General features: G+C 37.1%; 1 protein-coding gene across 1 annotated transcript; it reads left to right on the top strand.

Moving 5' to 3' along the window:
* Positions 1-7,514: 7,514 nt before the first annotated feature.
* Positions 7,515-12,116, top strand: LOC124878239 (gastrula zinc finger protein XlCGF57.1-like). Its single transcript, XM_047382100.1, has 2 exons — positions 7,515-7,927; positions 9,039-12,116. The coding sequence occupies exons 1-2, from the start codon at positions 7,924-7,926 to the stop codon at positions 10,640-10,642; spliced, it is 1,608 nt and encodes a 535-aa protein (XP_047238056.1). The 5' UTR covers positions 7,515-7,923; the 3' UTR covers positions 10,643-12,116.
* Positions 12,117-17,136: the final 5,020 nt, after the last annotated feature.

Raw genomic sequence — 17,136 nt, 5'->3', positions numbered from 1 at the left:
GTGTTGTGAATTTGGTGGTAGATAGTGCTGTTAGTCCGGATAGTTTACTGTACCCTGTTGACTGAGAGAATACTTTAGTTTACCAAAGTACTAAGAGCAGGGGTGAAAGTGAGCCGGTACGGTCCAGTATTGCGTACCACTAAAAGATTCTGCGCCGGTATGCAGTACCGGGAAGAGGGAAGAACCCGGCTGTCTGCTATGAAGCCGTCATCCAGAACCAGCTACGGCTGCATAACTCATGAGCACACAAAGAAGATCAGATCCGCTACCAATAGGCAGTCTAAAACACGACTTAATCTGTTCATAAATATAGTTTTTTCCCCTCATTCCAAATAGTTTCTGAACTGTTCTGCTATGCTGGAGCCTCAATGCTGTTGTCTTGCTTCTCTCCCCTCGGAGCTCGAGGTTTTTTGTGAACGGCCAACCTTTAAAACGAGCACCGCTACGTTTAATGTCTGTCTTCTCGCTGCTAAATACCCCAGTTAAAAGCAAAGGGAGAGAAACTAGTTGTGTTTCATGTTATTTTACTGACTTACAACAACAGTACAACTCGAAAACACCGCTTATGACCCGAGATTTCACATACACTACACGAGAGCGCATGCGCGCTTACCTCCAAAACAGAGCGGTTGCCAAGGAGATCAGTGTGTTCGATTTAATGGACTGGGAGGTTTTACACAGGTGGTGCACAGACATAAAAAAAACCGCCGCTTGCATTAGGACAGGACGAACAATAAATCACTGACCATCTACAGACTTTAAAATAAAAACCATGAAAACAAACTGTCACATTTTTTATTTAAATGAAATCAAAACTTGACCACAATGTAGAGAACAATGACTTCTTTGTTCAAAAGAAAAGATGGAAACTGAAGATGAAAAGTTATGCATCAGAAAATGGTTTATCATTGTTTCATGCATGGAAGTTCTTTAACAATTTAAATATTTTACATTGTCTCAAGTGATTCTAATTTCTGCCTTATAAAATATTGATACGTTTTAATTAGTTTGAGTTTGGACTTTGCTGAGAGAGAGATCTTTAGGGGGCCATAGATGAGAGTATCAATTAACACACACACACACATTATATATATATATATATATATATATATATATATATATATATAGCCCCTAAGTACCACCAAGAATTTAGAACTACTTTCAACATTGACCAGGGGCGTTTTTAGGGTCTCCAAACATTGGGGGCTTTAGCCCAAATCCAAGATATTTAAATTTCAATAACGCAATTTATATGTAATTTAAAATAAAAATAATATAGGACATATTTTACCAGTTCTCTGTCTTGGCTGGTTTTAGACTGAATGTAAATTATTGTGAATCAAACAAAAAAGGTTTGCAATAATTTTACTCTTTATTTTTGTTAGAAGCTGATTGAAGGACAAGGAGAAACAGAGTTTAGGCCTGATGAAAAACCATTTTGCTGAAGCAAATAATGACACATTTTGAGATATTTAGAAAAGAATTTAATCTGAATTTTTGCTGACAAAAGTTTTTATTAAACTCAGAGATGTTTACTGTGGGCCAGATAAATGCTTCTTTTGTCATCTACATAAATTACTTTTTTAAACATTACATTTTCATCAAAGTGTTCCACTCCTGGGGCTCCATTGTCTTAATTTCTTACATTTGAAAAAAGGAAAGTGGCATAAAGTTGATTTTCCTAAATCTTAGTCAAATGGTAAAATCCTAAAACACATTTATTTTATTATGCCAAGAGCTTTCAAAACATTTTATTAAAATTGTTCCTTCTATTATGAACCTATTCTCTTTTATCGCCATCTTTTCAGCCCTTCATTCCACTTCTGAAGAAATCTGGCCTGCCAAAAATAATAAAAGAAACATTTTTCAACATAGTCTTTTGTTCTGCACTGAGCATACCAGTACTAACCCACAAAGAACCAAAAGAAAACCAATACACCTACAAGACTTTGAGACAGACGATGTGGAGGACAAGCTACAAGCATGTATAGACTCCTGTTATAGAGCAGTATGTGATATCCCTCATACATATCAGGAAGCAATAACATCATCCGAGGCAAAACAATGGAAGAAAGCCATGGATGAGGAGATGGAATCACTTGAGGAGAATGAGGCCTTCAAACTCACACATCTGCCACCGGGCAAAAAGACAGTGGGGGGTAAGTGGGTTTACACACTCAAAAGGGACAGTGATGGAGCAGACAAGTTCAAGGCAAGGTTCGTAGTGAAAGGATACAGCCAAAAACAAGGAATCGATTACGAGGAAACATTCTCACCAACAGCAGATATGACAAGTGTGAGAGTTCTTATGCAAAAGGCTGCACAGGGGAACCTCATCTTGCACCAAATGGATGTAAAGACAGCCTATTTGCATGCTCCAATAGATACTGAAATCTACATGGAACAGCCAGAAGGCTATGAGAAAAAGGCAAATAGTAGTGAAAAAGAGGTGTACAAGCTTCAGAAATCACTGTATGGACTAAAGCAATCCGGTAGAAACTGGAATATAATGTTACACACATGTTTAGTTGAACATGGTTTTGTGCATAATCCTTCTGATAGCTGTGTGTATACAAAAGAAAGACAGAAGGAAAAGGTAATCTTAATTGTTTGGGTTGATGACCTGATGATAGCAGCTACTTGTGAAAATGTGCTAAATAGTGTAAAAGACATACTCACTGAAAGATTTAAAATGAAAGACATGGGAATGCTAAAGTACTTCTTGGGAATAGATTTTGAACAAACAGATGGAGAAGTAAAAATGTCACAGGAGAGATATGTCGGAAAACTACTTAAAAGGTTTGAAATGCAAGATTGCAAAGCCAGAGAGACACCATGCGAGTCAAAGCTTGATTTTACAGAAAATTCTGAAAAAATGAAGGATCCAAAAAGGTACAGAGAAGGTGTAGGAAGTTTAATTTACATATCCACCTGCACCAGACCAGACTTAAGCTTTGTGGTTAGTAGGTTATCTAAACACTTTTCTGAGCCAACACAAGAACACTGGAACACAGTAAAACATGTATTCAGATACCTCAAAGGTACATTGGGACAAAAAACTAAGCTTCAAAAGAAATGAGACAGAGAGACTAGGATTGAGGGTATACAGTGATGCAGACTGGGGATCAGACACATCAGACAGACGCAGTACAACAGGATATTGCATCAGTCTAAGTGAAAACAGTTTATTGATCTCATGGAAAACAAGAAAACAACCAACTGTTGCATTATCAACTTGTGAGGCTGAATACATGTCTCTAGCCTTGGCCATGCAAGAATGCATTTATATAGAACAGTTACTTAAAGGGATGGACAAATATCAATATGTGCAAACAAAAGTATTTGAAGACAACTAAGCTGCCATAGCCCTTGCTAAGAACCCTGTAAAGAGGCAAAGGTGCAAGCATGTTGATATCAGATATCACTTTGTGAGAGAAACTGTATTCTTAGAATACTGTCCAAGTGAGCAAATGGTTGCTGATGTATTTACAAAACCAGCAAATTAACTTAAACTGAAAAGGTTCAAACAAAGCCTGTTTGGTAACTGAAGGAACAAAGTTATATTTCTGATTTATTTTGTCGAGGTATGAAACCTTGTTTACTTTTGTCTGTAATGCAAAGATGTTAAGAGCGAGTGGGGTGTTAAGTGTCCTGTTTAATGCTCTTACACTTTTATTTTGGTAGCGGGTGTATTTCCATTTCCGTTACGTATGCTGCTGTTCTAACTTGTTTTCAGTTCGGAGAAAAACTGAGCCGGGAAGTTCAACAATAAAGTATGGCGACAAACGCCTAAAGAGAAGTCCGAGTATTCGTTTTATTGTCCATCCACATGTGGAGAGCTGAATATTTTCAACCCTTTAACAATGAGGGATCTAAATTCAAGCCTCAGAATGATTTACATGAGTAGGTCTTCAAGGTGCATGACAGACACTCACTTCACCAGACATTTAGTCTGTATTACCCACGCGAATATTATAACGCCAGGTGTACTGACCTGTCACCTTGGGTGACACCTAAATTGTCCAATCTGGTTCCAGTTGGCCAATGCTACCCTGTGCCCCAGCTTTGGAAGAATAATCTGAAATATCACTCCTTTAAAACCGTTCACTTCTGGAGTGACTATATTAATAATATTCTTTAATGAAAATTGTTCATTATCACAGAGCAATTTCTGTCCAGATTAAAAGTTTAACATCCATACATGTCACTCAATAGGTTTCATCCACAAGTGATTTGGAATTTTAAAAAGTCCCTAAACATGGGAATCTATGTTTACCTTGCCATATCTATAATCTTTTTAAAATAAATCTGTCTGATGTCCCGGGCTTATTCATGTCCTTATAAACATGGGATAAATTTCCACTATTATGCTGATGATACTCTGCTTTATTTATCTATAAATATTTACTTTGGAACGGTGACATTTATAAATGTATTAATAAAATGGTGAAAATATGACTTTGAAAAATGAACCCCCATTCTTTTCTCTTATGACTGGCTAAATAAGTCAAAATATTGCTGTCAGTTTTTGACTGTGCAACTTGGAGACACAAAGGGCAGAGTTTTTATTATTTTTGACCAGGACATGTTATTTAAGTCCCATATTAAACATGTTTAATATTACCAAAAGAATTATCCTGTCCAGGGGTGACACTGAAAAACTAGTCCATGCATTTGTTACTTCAAGGCTGGACTATTGTAATTCTTTACTATCAGGATGTCCACAAAATGCAGTTAAAAGCCTTCAGCTGATCTAAAATGCTGCAGCAAGAGTTCTGATAAATAATAAAAAGAGAGATCATACTTCTTCTACTTTAGCTTCCCTTCATTGGCTCCTTGTTAAATCCAGAATAGAATTTAAAATTCTCCTTCTCACATATAAAGCCCTTAATGATGTAGCTCCTTTATACATCAGAGATCTGATGGTTTCATATATTCCTAACAAACCGCTTCGTTCTCAGACTGCAGGTTTACTGGTGGTTCCTAGAGTCTCTAGAAGTAGAATGGGAGGCAGATCCTTTAGTTATCAGGCTCCTCTCCTGTGGAACCAGCTCCCGGTTTTGGTCCGTGGGGCAGACACCCTGTCTTCTGTTAAGAGTAGGCTTAAAACTTTTGTTAGGAATAACCTTAGCCTTAGCGCTGATTTCTGTAACCATTCCTCTGCCTTATTTAGAATAAAAATGTTGAAAGTATAGAACAGATTGAGAGTCATTCCTTAATTGAGAAAGTGTTGTAAACAATGTGATTGCTTCTGGGGAATGTTCCGGTAAGAGCTCCAAGGCGTCTAACCACCTTGGAGCTCAGAAACTTTCCTTTCTGATAAAGCTTACAGTTACAGTGGCTTAAGTTCTACTGAGCAATCTGTGTAGTTATGCTTCTATAGGTTTAGGCTGCTGGATGACATAATGACCACTTTCCCTCACTTTGCTCCATTCTCATACTACTCTCCAATGGGTTATTTGCTGTTATTTCATCTTTTAATGTCATGTTCTGTCTCTGTTTTGTTTTTTTCTCTTCGTAGAAGCTACATCTGGCCTGGCTCTGTGCTTAGCTGTGAAACCTTCATAGAGGGGGGCATTGGCTGAGCTGCTGCTGCCAACAATTGAATGTTCACCTTCTATAGATGATACTCTTGGCCATGTCTTTCATTGTTTAACCTCGTTTCTCTCGTAGACACTCACGGAGCTTCTGTGAATAACTGTCTGTGCACTCTTTATTACCATAAATTTGAAAACTGACTGAATTTATCTGCTTAGCTGTTTTTCTCTCCTAGGTGAAGCTCCCAAACGGGCTACTACCATTAATGTTTACTCTGTTCTCTCAAACCCCAAACTGGGGCGGTTCGCAACCAGTAGGAAGCTGCTGGGATGTGGTTTAGCTCCTCTAATTTGCATTTAATCACACAATTCTAACTTTAAAGGGCTAACACAGATAACACAGATGGGGCAACAAATTATTATTAGTCAGTATCTTATCTGCATCAGTCAGTCATTGATACCCTACTCAAAGAGGGTAAACTACAACAAGTCTTTGCTCAAGGACGGTAAAGGTCTTTGCTAAACAAGCTGGCTTTACATAGATGGCGGTATCCAAGCATTTTAATGGAAGGTTGAGTGGGTAGAAAAAGGTACACATGCAATAGGGATAACCATAATTTGAAGATTTATTTTTTAAAAATCCCCCAAACTGGATTGTGGACTACAGCTGGAGACAGTGATTCAAGAACCAGCACACGTTTCTCGTGTTAAGCCACTCCTGAACCAGAGACATCAAATGTGTCTTACCTTTTTTATGCTTTACTTTCAGATTTAGTTTGAGACCCTGTCTACTTTTAGCCAACTAGGCTTAAAACTTTCCTTTTTGATAAAGCTTATAGTTGGAATGACTTTGGTTATCCTGCACTATCTCTGTAGTTATGCTGCTATGGGCTTAGGCTGCTGGAGGACATAGTAACAACTTTCACCTCACTCTGCTACATTTTGCTACAACTCTTCCATTTTGTATTATTTGCTGTTGTTTCAACTTTTAACTTTATGTTCGTGTGCTCCCATCCATACTCTAGACATAAAAACCGGCTCAGAGCTTATCTGCTTAGCTGTTTTCCCTCCTAGATGAAGCCACTAAAGGAGTTTCTACTGCCTTTAATGTTTTACTTGTCTTCCACATAGAAAGTACTCCTGCATCAGTACTTCTGTGCTCTTTTTGTAAATATGCTCTGTTCTCTCAAAACCTTAGTCAGTCATGGCAGCTGGTATTCAATTCTCTGTGTTTCTATGTAAACAGGAAGACCACCAGTTATCACTAAAGCAAAGTGAACAGTCATCTATATGCCAACAATACACTGACAGCCTGTCAGTGTTATTCAGAAGTCACGGCTGCAGTGCAAATCGCACATTTTTACTTTCACTATCACTAACTGATCATTCAGATCCTAAGAGCTGAGACTGGAAGAAAATAGTGGGTTTCAAATTAGCTTTAAAAGGAAAAGTGGACAGTGAGAAATCAAAAATTCAAAGAGGCATGGACAGAGTAAGTTGCATACATTCTTCATTTATTTATAACTAGGGACATTTTGCTATTGGAGCTGAAAGTTGTACTTCAAACCTGAAACACGAAAATGAGCTGTATAATATTTTTACATTTACTTAGTATTCGGTATAAATTTTGGGGATGCTGGCCCTATGGTGTTCATTGGTCTGTGTGCCCCAAACCTCAAAAACATTCAATATACTTTGGCTGTTGGCTTTGCCACTTTTAATTTCAAGTTTACCCTGTAAAATTCAACATGGAAGCAACAAAAAATGAGCTCAAATGAAAAGTAGGTGAAATAACCTGGTGAAAAAAGTGTACAGACCCTTAAATTAATTTGTTACAGTTTTAGTTGTTTGTTGTGACCTAGCTTCAAATGTAAATTTGATCAAATGAACTGTTCAGGTGTGAGTTAAATGTTTCTCCACCAGGTGGCAGCTAAGAGTCGAGACGTTTATTTTCAGCCTCCGTTAAACCAAGAAGAAGACTTTCTAGGAGCGTTAGCTTTGCTATGTTGTTGTGTATGAGCTGAATATTTGTGTACTAATATGCGTCCTCGGTGATCCCATCGTATCCGGGCAGCACTAAATGCTGGTGTGAACGCACTCGCCACCGTCATAGTTGCCCTGGGACACTTGTTATATCTGCATTAATTTGGCGGTCTGAACGCAGTCCGTCCTGGGACAGACTGGAGGACCACCCGCTGACCCGACGTGACTCCACCAGAGCAGGAGAGTTATCTGGACGGGTCCCTATCAAAACTAACATCTAAAGAGATTGAATAGCTATCTGTAGTCTCTAAATACAGTTGCTTTTTTTATTTTTTAGAATCGCCCTCAGTCAAGTTCTCTCAGCCGTCTGGATTTTACTGATCACTGGAAATCAGTGGGCTGTATGGGTAAATGAATTTCTCTTAAATATATAGTTTGTTTTTGTCGATTTTGAAGCTGGTTAAAGCCGCTATATATATATATATATATATATATATATAGAGAGAGAGAGAGAGAGAGAGAGTCAGTCAGTCATATCTGCCTGTCTGAAAGGAAAATAAAACAAAAAGGCTTTGCTGTTAATATTTAAATACAATGTCAGTCAGTCATTTTCTACCGCTTCTTCCATAGTGGGTCACGGGGAGCTGGTGCCTATCTCCAGCAGTCTATGGGCAAGAGGCAGGGTACACCCTGGACAGGTCACCAGTCCATCGCAGGGCAACACACAAACAACCATACACACACATATTCATACACCTAAGGGCAATTTAGAGTGACCAATTAACCTAACAGACATGTCTTTGGACTGTGGGAGGAAGCCGGAGTACCCGGTGAGAACCCACGCATGCACGGGGAGAACATGCAAACTCCATGCAGAAAGACCCCAGGCCGGGAATCGAACCCAGAACCTTCTTATATATATATACCTTGTGTTTACACAATAGTTAAAGTTATTGCAGGCAACAGTGGGTTCAATAACAAATTAGATTTTTATAGATCAAGAATAGAATGTCATCAATGTTCATGTACATGTAAAAGTAGACAAACACTTTTTGAAATATAGCGAATAAAACAGTTTGACCTTTTCATTCAATGTCCTAATTTTTTTCAGATGCCTTATAAAACAAAAAACTGGGATTTTCAAATTTGATTACAGAAGTTAGCGTTTCAATATTTATTAAAGAGCAGTGGTCCACGGACACGATTTTCTTCTTTCAGGAACAGTTAAACCTGGCCTCTGCAGTCAAACTGAAGTCTAGGTACAGGACTCTTTGTAGATATTAGTTGAGTTCATAGCATTTTAATTTAAGGACGGGTCATTTGGAATTCAACCTATAAGATCCATCAGTCAACACTTTTTACCTTTTTGTTTCTGAAAATAGACCCATGCGTGGTTACTTAGACATTTCAGAGTTGTATGCTCTCCAAAGCATCTTTAGTTGCTTGACATGATAAAAGCAAATTGCTCTTTCTCTGTACTGTCATTAATTGGCATGTTTATTCCTTTTTTCTGTCCAGACCAACCACAGCATTATGTCTCAAAGAAGGGGAAGTTCTGGATCTGGGATAGAAATTCCAGTTTGGGCCTTGAGGATGCTCAGCTGATGGAGGAGGACCAGCATGAATTTGATCAACAGATCAAAGAGGAAGAGGAGGAACCAGAACCAGTACAGATAAAGTATGAACTGGAAAAAACAGAACATCTACAAGTAAAGGATGAACAGGATGAAAACAAACCTCCACAGATAAATGGCAAACAGGAAGTAGTAGAAGCTCCTTTGATAAGTGAGAATCAGGAAGAAACAAAACCTTTCCAAACTAAAACAGAAATGGAGCAACCAGAAACTCCACAGATAAAGGATGAACAGGAGGAACTCTGCCTCAGTCTTGAGAAGGAACATCTTAAACTGAAGCAGGAGATTGAACCAATCATGTTAAATCCTACATACAAGGAAAGGGGAAACAGGGAACCAGATGTAAATGGAGTCCAACTGTCTTTCCTAGTCTCCACTAAACCTGAGAACCAAAACCAGGAAAAGAAATATTACAAAGACATAGGATCAAGTAGTAAGAGGAGTCGGGAAATCAGAGATCTCTGTAACAACACAGAGGAATCAACTGTAAAAATACAAAAGAAATGGCAAATGAATGAGAACCTTTCTTCTTGTAAACTTTGTGGTAAATATTTAAATCGGACTTCTTTGGCTGAACACATGAGAATTCACACAGGTGAGAAGCCGTTCCCATGTTTGACCTGTGGAAAAGATTTTAGTGTAAGGCAAAGTTTATCTCAGCACATGAGAATTCACACAGGTGAGAAGCCTTTCTCATGTTTGACCTGTGGAAAACGTTTTAGCCTAAGACAACGTTTATCTGAGCACATGAGAATTCACACAGGTGAGAAGCCTTTCTCATGTTTGACCTGTGGAAAAGGTTTTAGCGTGAGAAAAAGTCTATGCCAGCACATGAGAACTCACACAGGTGAAAAGCCTTTCTCATGTTTGACCTGTGGAAGAAGTTTCTCCGACAAAGGAGCATTAACTAAGCACATGAGAACCCACACAGATGAGAAGCCTTTCTCATGTTTGACTTGTGGGGAATACTTTAGGCAAAAAGGTCATTTAACTCAGCACATGAGAACTCACACAGGTGAGAAGCCTTTCTCATGTTTGACCTGTGGGAAATGTTTTAGCGTAGGACCAAGTTTATCTCGGCACATGAAAACTCACACAGACGAAAAGCCTTTCTCATGTTTGATCTGTGGAAAAAGTTTCAAACTTAGAGGAACGTTAAGTCAACACATGATAACTCACTCAGATGAGAAGCCTTTTATATGTTTGACCTGTGGAAAATGTTTTAGCATAGGACCTAGTTTATCTCGGCATATGAGAACTCACTCAGATGAGATGCCTTTCTCATGTTTGACCTGTGGAAAAAGTTTCAAACTAAGAGGAACATTAAGTCAGCACATGAGAACTCATACAGACGAGAGGCCTTTCTCATGTTTGACCTGCGGAAAAAGTTTCAAACTAAGAGGAACGCTAAGTCAGCACATGAGAACTCACAGAGGTGAAAGATTTTCTCCTACTTTGGAAAACGTTTCTTTAACAGAAGTAATTTGACTGTTCATTTCAGAATTCACTCAGGTGAAAAGCTTTTCTAATGTGTGATGTGTGGAGACGTTTTAGCAATAGAAGAAATTTAGCTGGTCACAGGAGAACACACTCAGGTGAGAAGCCAGATGCATCATTTCTGAAGAATGTTTTAGGTAAAGAGGAGTTTTATTTTGACATGAGATCTCACACTCAGATAAAGAAACATTTCTCATGCTTGTAGAGATTTCCCAGGTGAGAAATTTCTTTCAAGCTGGAAGAGGACCTTTTCTGACTGAATCAGTTTTTCGCTCTTAAGCATTTGACCTGTCATTCAATGTTAGATACCCTTTCCATTGTGTTGAAATGAAATAACATGCATACTGGGGATGAAAAGGACTAAGAAACCACTTTCTCATCTGAGGAATAAAAATTGGCTTGGGGAAAACAAATGACCGATAGGACATTAAAAAGAAGAACAGCCTACCATTTTATCCAAGATATTATATATAGCTTAGCTTGGACTCCTCGTGTCTCTCCAGTGAAGAAGCAGGCTGAGGCTGTAGTTGCAACATTCAGCTAGAGAAAACACTCATTGTGGTCCACAGTTTTAAGTCTAAAATATATACAGTACAGACTGACCAGAAACTTCTTTAAATGATTTATGTTTAAATGCCCCATATGCCAAATGAACGTCTTCACAGACTGGAAGACGACCTGTGACAAAAAATAAATTACAAGTGGTAAAAACATACACCAAACATCACCAATTGGCTTTCCCATTTGGTGCCTAGCAAAATGATCTGAATGAGTACAAGAATGTGATCTTAGTGTATCTACTTTTATGATGTGAAAGGACAAAGTGGTCTTTGTTTGGGGTTCATAGTTGCTTGTTTATTGCAGAGCTATGATCTGAAAAAGCTTGAAGATGTAATGGAAAAATCTAATGCACAGCTTTTATGAGAGTTCCATAGTAAAACAATGAAATTGAGTGTAAATATTTCAGTGTTGCATTGTTATTCATTAGGGATTTTATGGAGCTCTGTACAGTGGTACAAGTCTTGACCCTGTGTTGGGAGGGAGGTTTGATCTTGATACGTTCCTGGTGCAAGAGAGCAACAGAACCAATGTCTCCTCCCTGCTGTTTAGTGATACTGAGGAAAATAACTGAGACAACTCATCAGAACTCATATGCCTTCTATATGTATGCATGTTCTCTCCTTGTGCACAAGATAACAATTTTCCTATAAAAGGTTTCTCACTTGAGTTGTTTTAGTTAATATTTGTTTCCCACCTGACCAGGTGGTGCTTTTAGAGCCAAATCCAGCATCCCTCGCTGCAGCTTCCTTTTCTGTTATAGCGTCAAATTTTGGAATGCAAATGTAAACCATGATATCAGTGATGCATGGTGCGGATTATGTGCTTGCAATGTTTAGAATTTGTTTTTCTATATTGGATGTTTTTTCTTTTTCTTGTGTAATAAAGTAAAAGTACAAAATCTGTATTTATATTCTACTTGCCTTACTGCCCAGATCTTGACATCATTTGACGGCGCTGTGTTTGGAAATAAACAAAGGCTTGACATGAAATGACTGACAAAAAATATATATTTTTCACAATATTCTACTTTTTGGATATGCCTGTAAACAAGGAGACACAGTATTTAGTTTCTATGCTCTGGAACCCACTCCCTGAAAACCTGAGATGTGTAGAAACTTTTGGCTTCTTTAAATCAGGACTTAAAACATTGTGTTATTGCACCTTTTCTATTAGGGTCATAGATTCATTTATCAGGTAATGTCTATCTTGACTTGGGTTTTTATTTATTTTAATTTGGCATTTTCATTTTTTTCTTTAGGTGTTGCTAAATTTCAGTTTTAGGCAACTTTTCATAGAGTAATAAAACTTTATGAAACATTTTAGATGATTCATCATGATGAGCATAATGATGACAAGGTATTGCTGTGACCAGTATCCTCACAAGACATTTCGTTTTACCTGCTGCCACACTAAAACACTCACACGACTTGGAGGAATATTTCATATAAACATGAACTACAAATGACTGAGCCTTGTTCGGGTATTTGAATAAATGGGGTTAGTGAAATCAACTAATTAGTTTTAATTTCCAACATATGATTATATGAAGATTTCTATGCAAAAGGTAAAGGAACAGATTTTGCAACACATCTTCCTTTTTGGTCTAGACGCAAATTATAAATTTAGATACGTTCATATGTTTCAAGCAGTCACAAATGTTAAATGCTTAATATTTGAAACGTTCCGATGAACTGATTGTGTTGCTATTGTTGGGATTATGAATCTGAGATTATTATTTAATATTAATATTTTATCAAATAATATTTCGGTCTGTTAAGGGTTGTCCTGTGAATACCAGCCCAGGAAGGCAATGGTATTTGGACAAAATAGAAAGGTGTGAGACGAGCTCTGACATTATTGAACAGCATAAACTCTGCACACACATGGAATGAATTCACACAATTTCTTAAAATACAAGAATTTATTAACAAAAATAAGTCAACTCAAAGTCAAACATATTTTAATCAACAAACTCTTTACTATGCTAAAACAATCCAACTAAACTACCAAGCAGAATTAAAGAATAATGAAGACTAATGGACTATGTACAATATAAACAAGTTGATTAAAGATGATTGAAAATCATGACCGAAAGAGTGATGCAACATTACCATGCAATGTTTATGTTTGAGAACCAAGGATTATCTTGAAGAATCTGGAAGTTAAGTTAAGTTAGTCTTGGAACTAACTTAGGCAATAATCAGCAAACGTTTAGACCACGCTTCACAATGTAAGATCAGATAAAATATTATTTTAATAAAATAATGTTTTAAATAATGATCTGCTGAATAAAACCAACCTTTTGGATGACTAATTCTCAATGGTGTCTAATTAACTGCCTTTATTTATTAAAATAATATTTAAAGAAATATTATTAAGGGAGTATTTTGGAAAAGAGCCAAATCTTTCTGAAAAAATGGGGCTTAATGTCATTTACTTAGTAATCAAATTTAGTAAAATGTTTAGGGACTATTATTCACTAGCTTAAAAACCAACAACCTTTCTGTTAAATACTCTTTAGTAGCAGCACGTGTTCTTACCTGTTAGCAGTTGAGCTAACAAAAGAAGCTGCTAGCTTAGCACCAGAATCAACACATACCTTTAAAGTACCAGGGTTAATATAAGTGTTCAAATGCATAAGCGTGGATGGCGCGTTATGAGCAATATTCTGCTTAAAATCACCCTTCAAGTAAAGTTTGTCTTAACCTTAAAAACACACAAAGAACACAAAACTGAACATGTGTGCTGCAGATATTCTGCTGCACCAAGATAGCTGAGTTCAACACAAACAAAACCAAACTTCATAAAATGAAAAACGTTTAGATCATTTCAATCTAAATCCTTATATTTCTCTGTTCTGCCCAAACCTAACCTCTGACCATGCTGAGGAAAAGCTGTCCAGGGCGGCGAAGTTTGAAGAAAGCATCCACAATGAACAATGGTGAGCTACAGCTAGAGTTGCCAACCGTCCCTTGAAAAATGGAATCGTCGCGTATTTAGAATAAAAAGTACGCGTCCCGTATTGAGCTGAAACGGGACGCACGTAGTCCCGTATTATTAGGTGGATCAAAAATCTTCACTAAAATGTCAATAGAATTAATAAATGATGGAGTGCTTTATATTTAATATTACGGTTCCGCCGCAGGAGATCTACGGACACCGTGAAAGCTCAAACAACGTGTTTCGGCGAAGTTGTCCCACTTTTTTGCAACTGTGCTCTCATGATAGATAGATAGATAGATAGATAGATAGATAGATAGATAGATAGATAGATAGATAGATAGATAGATAGATAGATAGATAGATAGATAGATAGATAGATAGATAGATAGATAGATAGATAGATAGATAGATAGATAGATAGATAGATAGATAGATAGATAGATAGATAGATAGATAGATAGATAGATAGATAGATAGATAGATAGATAGATAGATAGATAGATAGACAGCATCCAGGCTATTGTACCCTTTGTCCTCAGCATCCCTTCTTCAAGTGGGTTTGTGGAAAATATTTTCTCCATCATGAAAAATAAGTGGACTGATGTGAGGAACAAATGTTCTACAGAATTAATGAGAAGTGAGCTAATTGTCAGTCTAATTAATGAAATGTTCTGCTCAGAGTTTTACTCGGTAGTCCTGAAAAGCAAACAACTCCTTGCAGCAGCAAGAGCTCAAATGAAACATAAATGGAAAAAATAGGTTGTTTCTACATAATTCAGTACTGCATTTTTTAGTTCACTAGTTCAATATTTTATTCACCACAACTGTACAGTCATGGCCTTTAAAGTGTTAATGTTTACAACTTTTCTACAGACTTTTTGTTTGCACTAAATGCACTATTACGAAAATGTTTTGCATTATACTGTTATGCTTTTTTATATTGTTTTAAGTTAAGCAGGACGGAGGTCTTTTCAATAGTGGTTTATTTATTTTAGAAGGATATTTGTTTTTGTCTAGTAATTTTATTTTGCAAAAAGGATTAATTATTTTATAAATTGCTGAATAATTATTTTTCCATGGATATTTGTATCAGTCAAAACATGCATCGAATTAAACTTGGGTTCGAGTCCAATGTTTCCAAAGTCATTTCACACAAAGAAAAAGGGTGAAAAAAATCACCAGGTCGGTAGAGGTGCAGACAGTGGAGTTGGATGGCCCTACCAGGAGGTGTCCCTTATTTATTTATCAAGGAGTTGGCAACCCTAGCTACAGCTAACCTCCTTAGCTGCGGAGGGGTTTGAAGGTGCAGCCGCTCTGTCCGCTGACCACACACTTTGGTAAAGTTAGAAAGATATTCACAGATTCGGCTTTTCCGGATCAAGAACTCATCAGCGGAACATTGCCTCTAGAAAACCAACACCTCTCTGCAACCACAGCAAGGCAGACAGTGAGCTACAATCGTATGTTCCTCAAAACGAGCCTAACACCGCGCTGGGAGACTTGTATTGGCCTTTATGCAGAGATCGCTGCTCCACAAATGGGAGAGTCTGTAAATTGCAACACCAGAAAAATATGATGGAGAAATATTCAATAAAGTCGCCAAGGAGAGGTGTATTGTCATTAAAATCATTGTATGTGTAAGTGATCTCATGATTTTCATACTAAATTTCTTGGATTGGAAATTAATACTTAAAAAAAATTGGTATTTCCCAAAGACTATAGCCTAAATAGCCAAATATTCAGTAAAATATGCATAAAATGGTCAATAACTTCATTATAGCATGTTGTAGTGCCATTAAACTCATAGCACACGTAGATCATCTCATCTTGATCATATTACAACTCTTACTTTGGGAAAATGTGCTTAAATTGATTTTTTGTCATTTTTTACTCTCAAAATAAGTATAAAATGGTCAATAATTTCACTATTGCATGTTGTAGTGCTATCAAACTCATAGCACACATAGAGTCCCTCATCTTAATCATACTACAACTATTACTTTAAGAAAATGTGCTTAAATGGATTTTATGTTATTTTGTTACCATTAAAATATGTATAAAATGGTCAATAACTTCACTATAGCAGAGAACACCTCATCTTGAATCTTTTAATAAACATAACATTACCTTTATAGATAGATAGTTTTGAAGAAACGCATTTACTTTTCTTTGTATTTACTGGAAGGCATTTACTTTTTTTGTCCTTCGGTATGATAGTGATTGATTCTGAGTCCTCTAAACTGTTCCTGTATTGTTTTCTGGGAGGTCAGCAGATGTGGTGACTGACTTCAAAAGGAGCTGGTGCCAATGATGCCAAGGAGGATGAACCCTCATTCAGACTTGGGCACATTTTTACCTTGTCCAGATTTGATCAGAAACAGTTTATTGGTGCAGATGTAATTAATAAACTGTATAAATGGTAGTGCAAGTACTTCTTTATTAAAGCTAGTTTTGTATTTTACATATTCTACAGTAAATTGTTTGGTCATTTAGGGTTCTGTTTTGATTTGGGGTTGTTTGTTTTTTGTTTTTTTCTTTATATGTTTTTCATAGTTCAAGTTTTGAATCATGCTTCTGTTTATTATTTTCCTGTTTATGCTTTTGTTTCATGTTTTTCTAGTTATGTTTCTATTAGTTTGGTTCCTTGGATTTTCATTCTGCTCAAGCCATGTTTTTTCCTGTCAATTAACCTTATTCGGTTCACCTGCTCCAAGCTAATCTGTCTCCTTGCTCCACCTGGTTCACACTCCCTATATACACACCTGTTCTGTTTATTCCTTGCAGAAACATTTTTGAATCATGTCTTGTTTTCTGGATCATGCCCGTGTCTGCTTTTTGGATCATGCCATGCTTGTTTTGCCTGCTCGTTTATTGTTTTGTTCCTGCCTCTTCATGTAAGAGAGTTTTTTGGTTAATTAAATCCTTTTTTTTTTCACTTACCGTCATGCTGCCTGCTAGTCTGCATTCCGGGGTCCTCCATT

The sequence above is a fragment of the Girardinichthys multiradiatus genome, chromosome 12 (assembly GCF_021462225.1).
Source record: "Girardinichthys multiradiatus isolate DD_20200921_A chromosome 12, DD_fGirMul_XY1, whole genome shotgun sequence".
Taxonomy (NCBI): domain Eukaryota; kingdom Metazoa; phylum Chordata; class Actinopteri; order Cyprinodontiformes; family Goodeidae; genus Girardinichthys; species Girardinichthys multiradiatus.
This window is presented reverse-complemented; position numbering and strand designations above follow the sequence as displayed.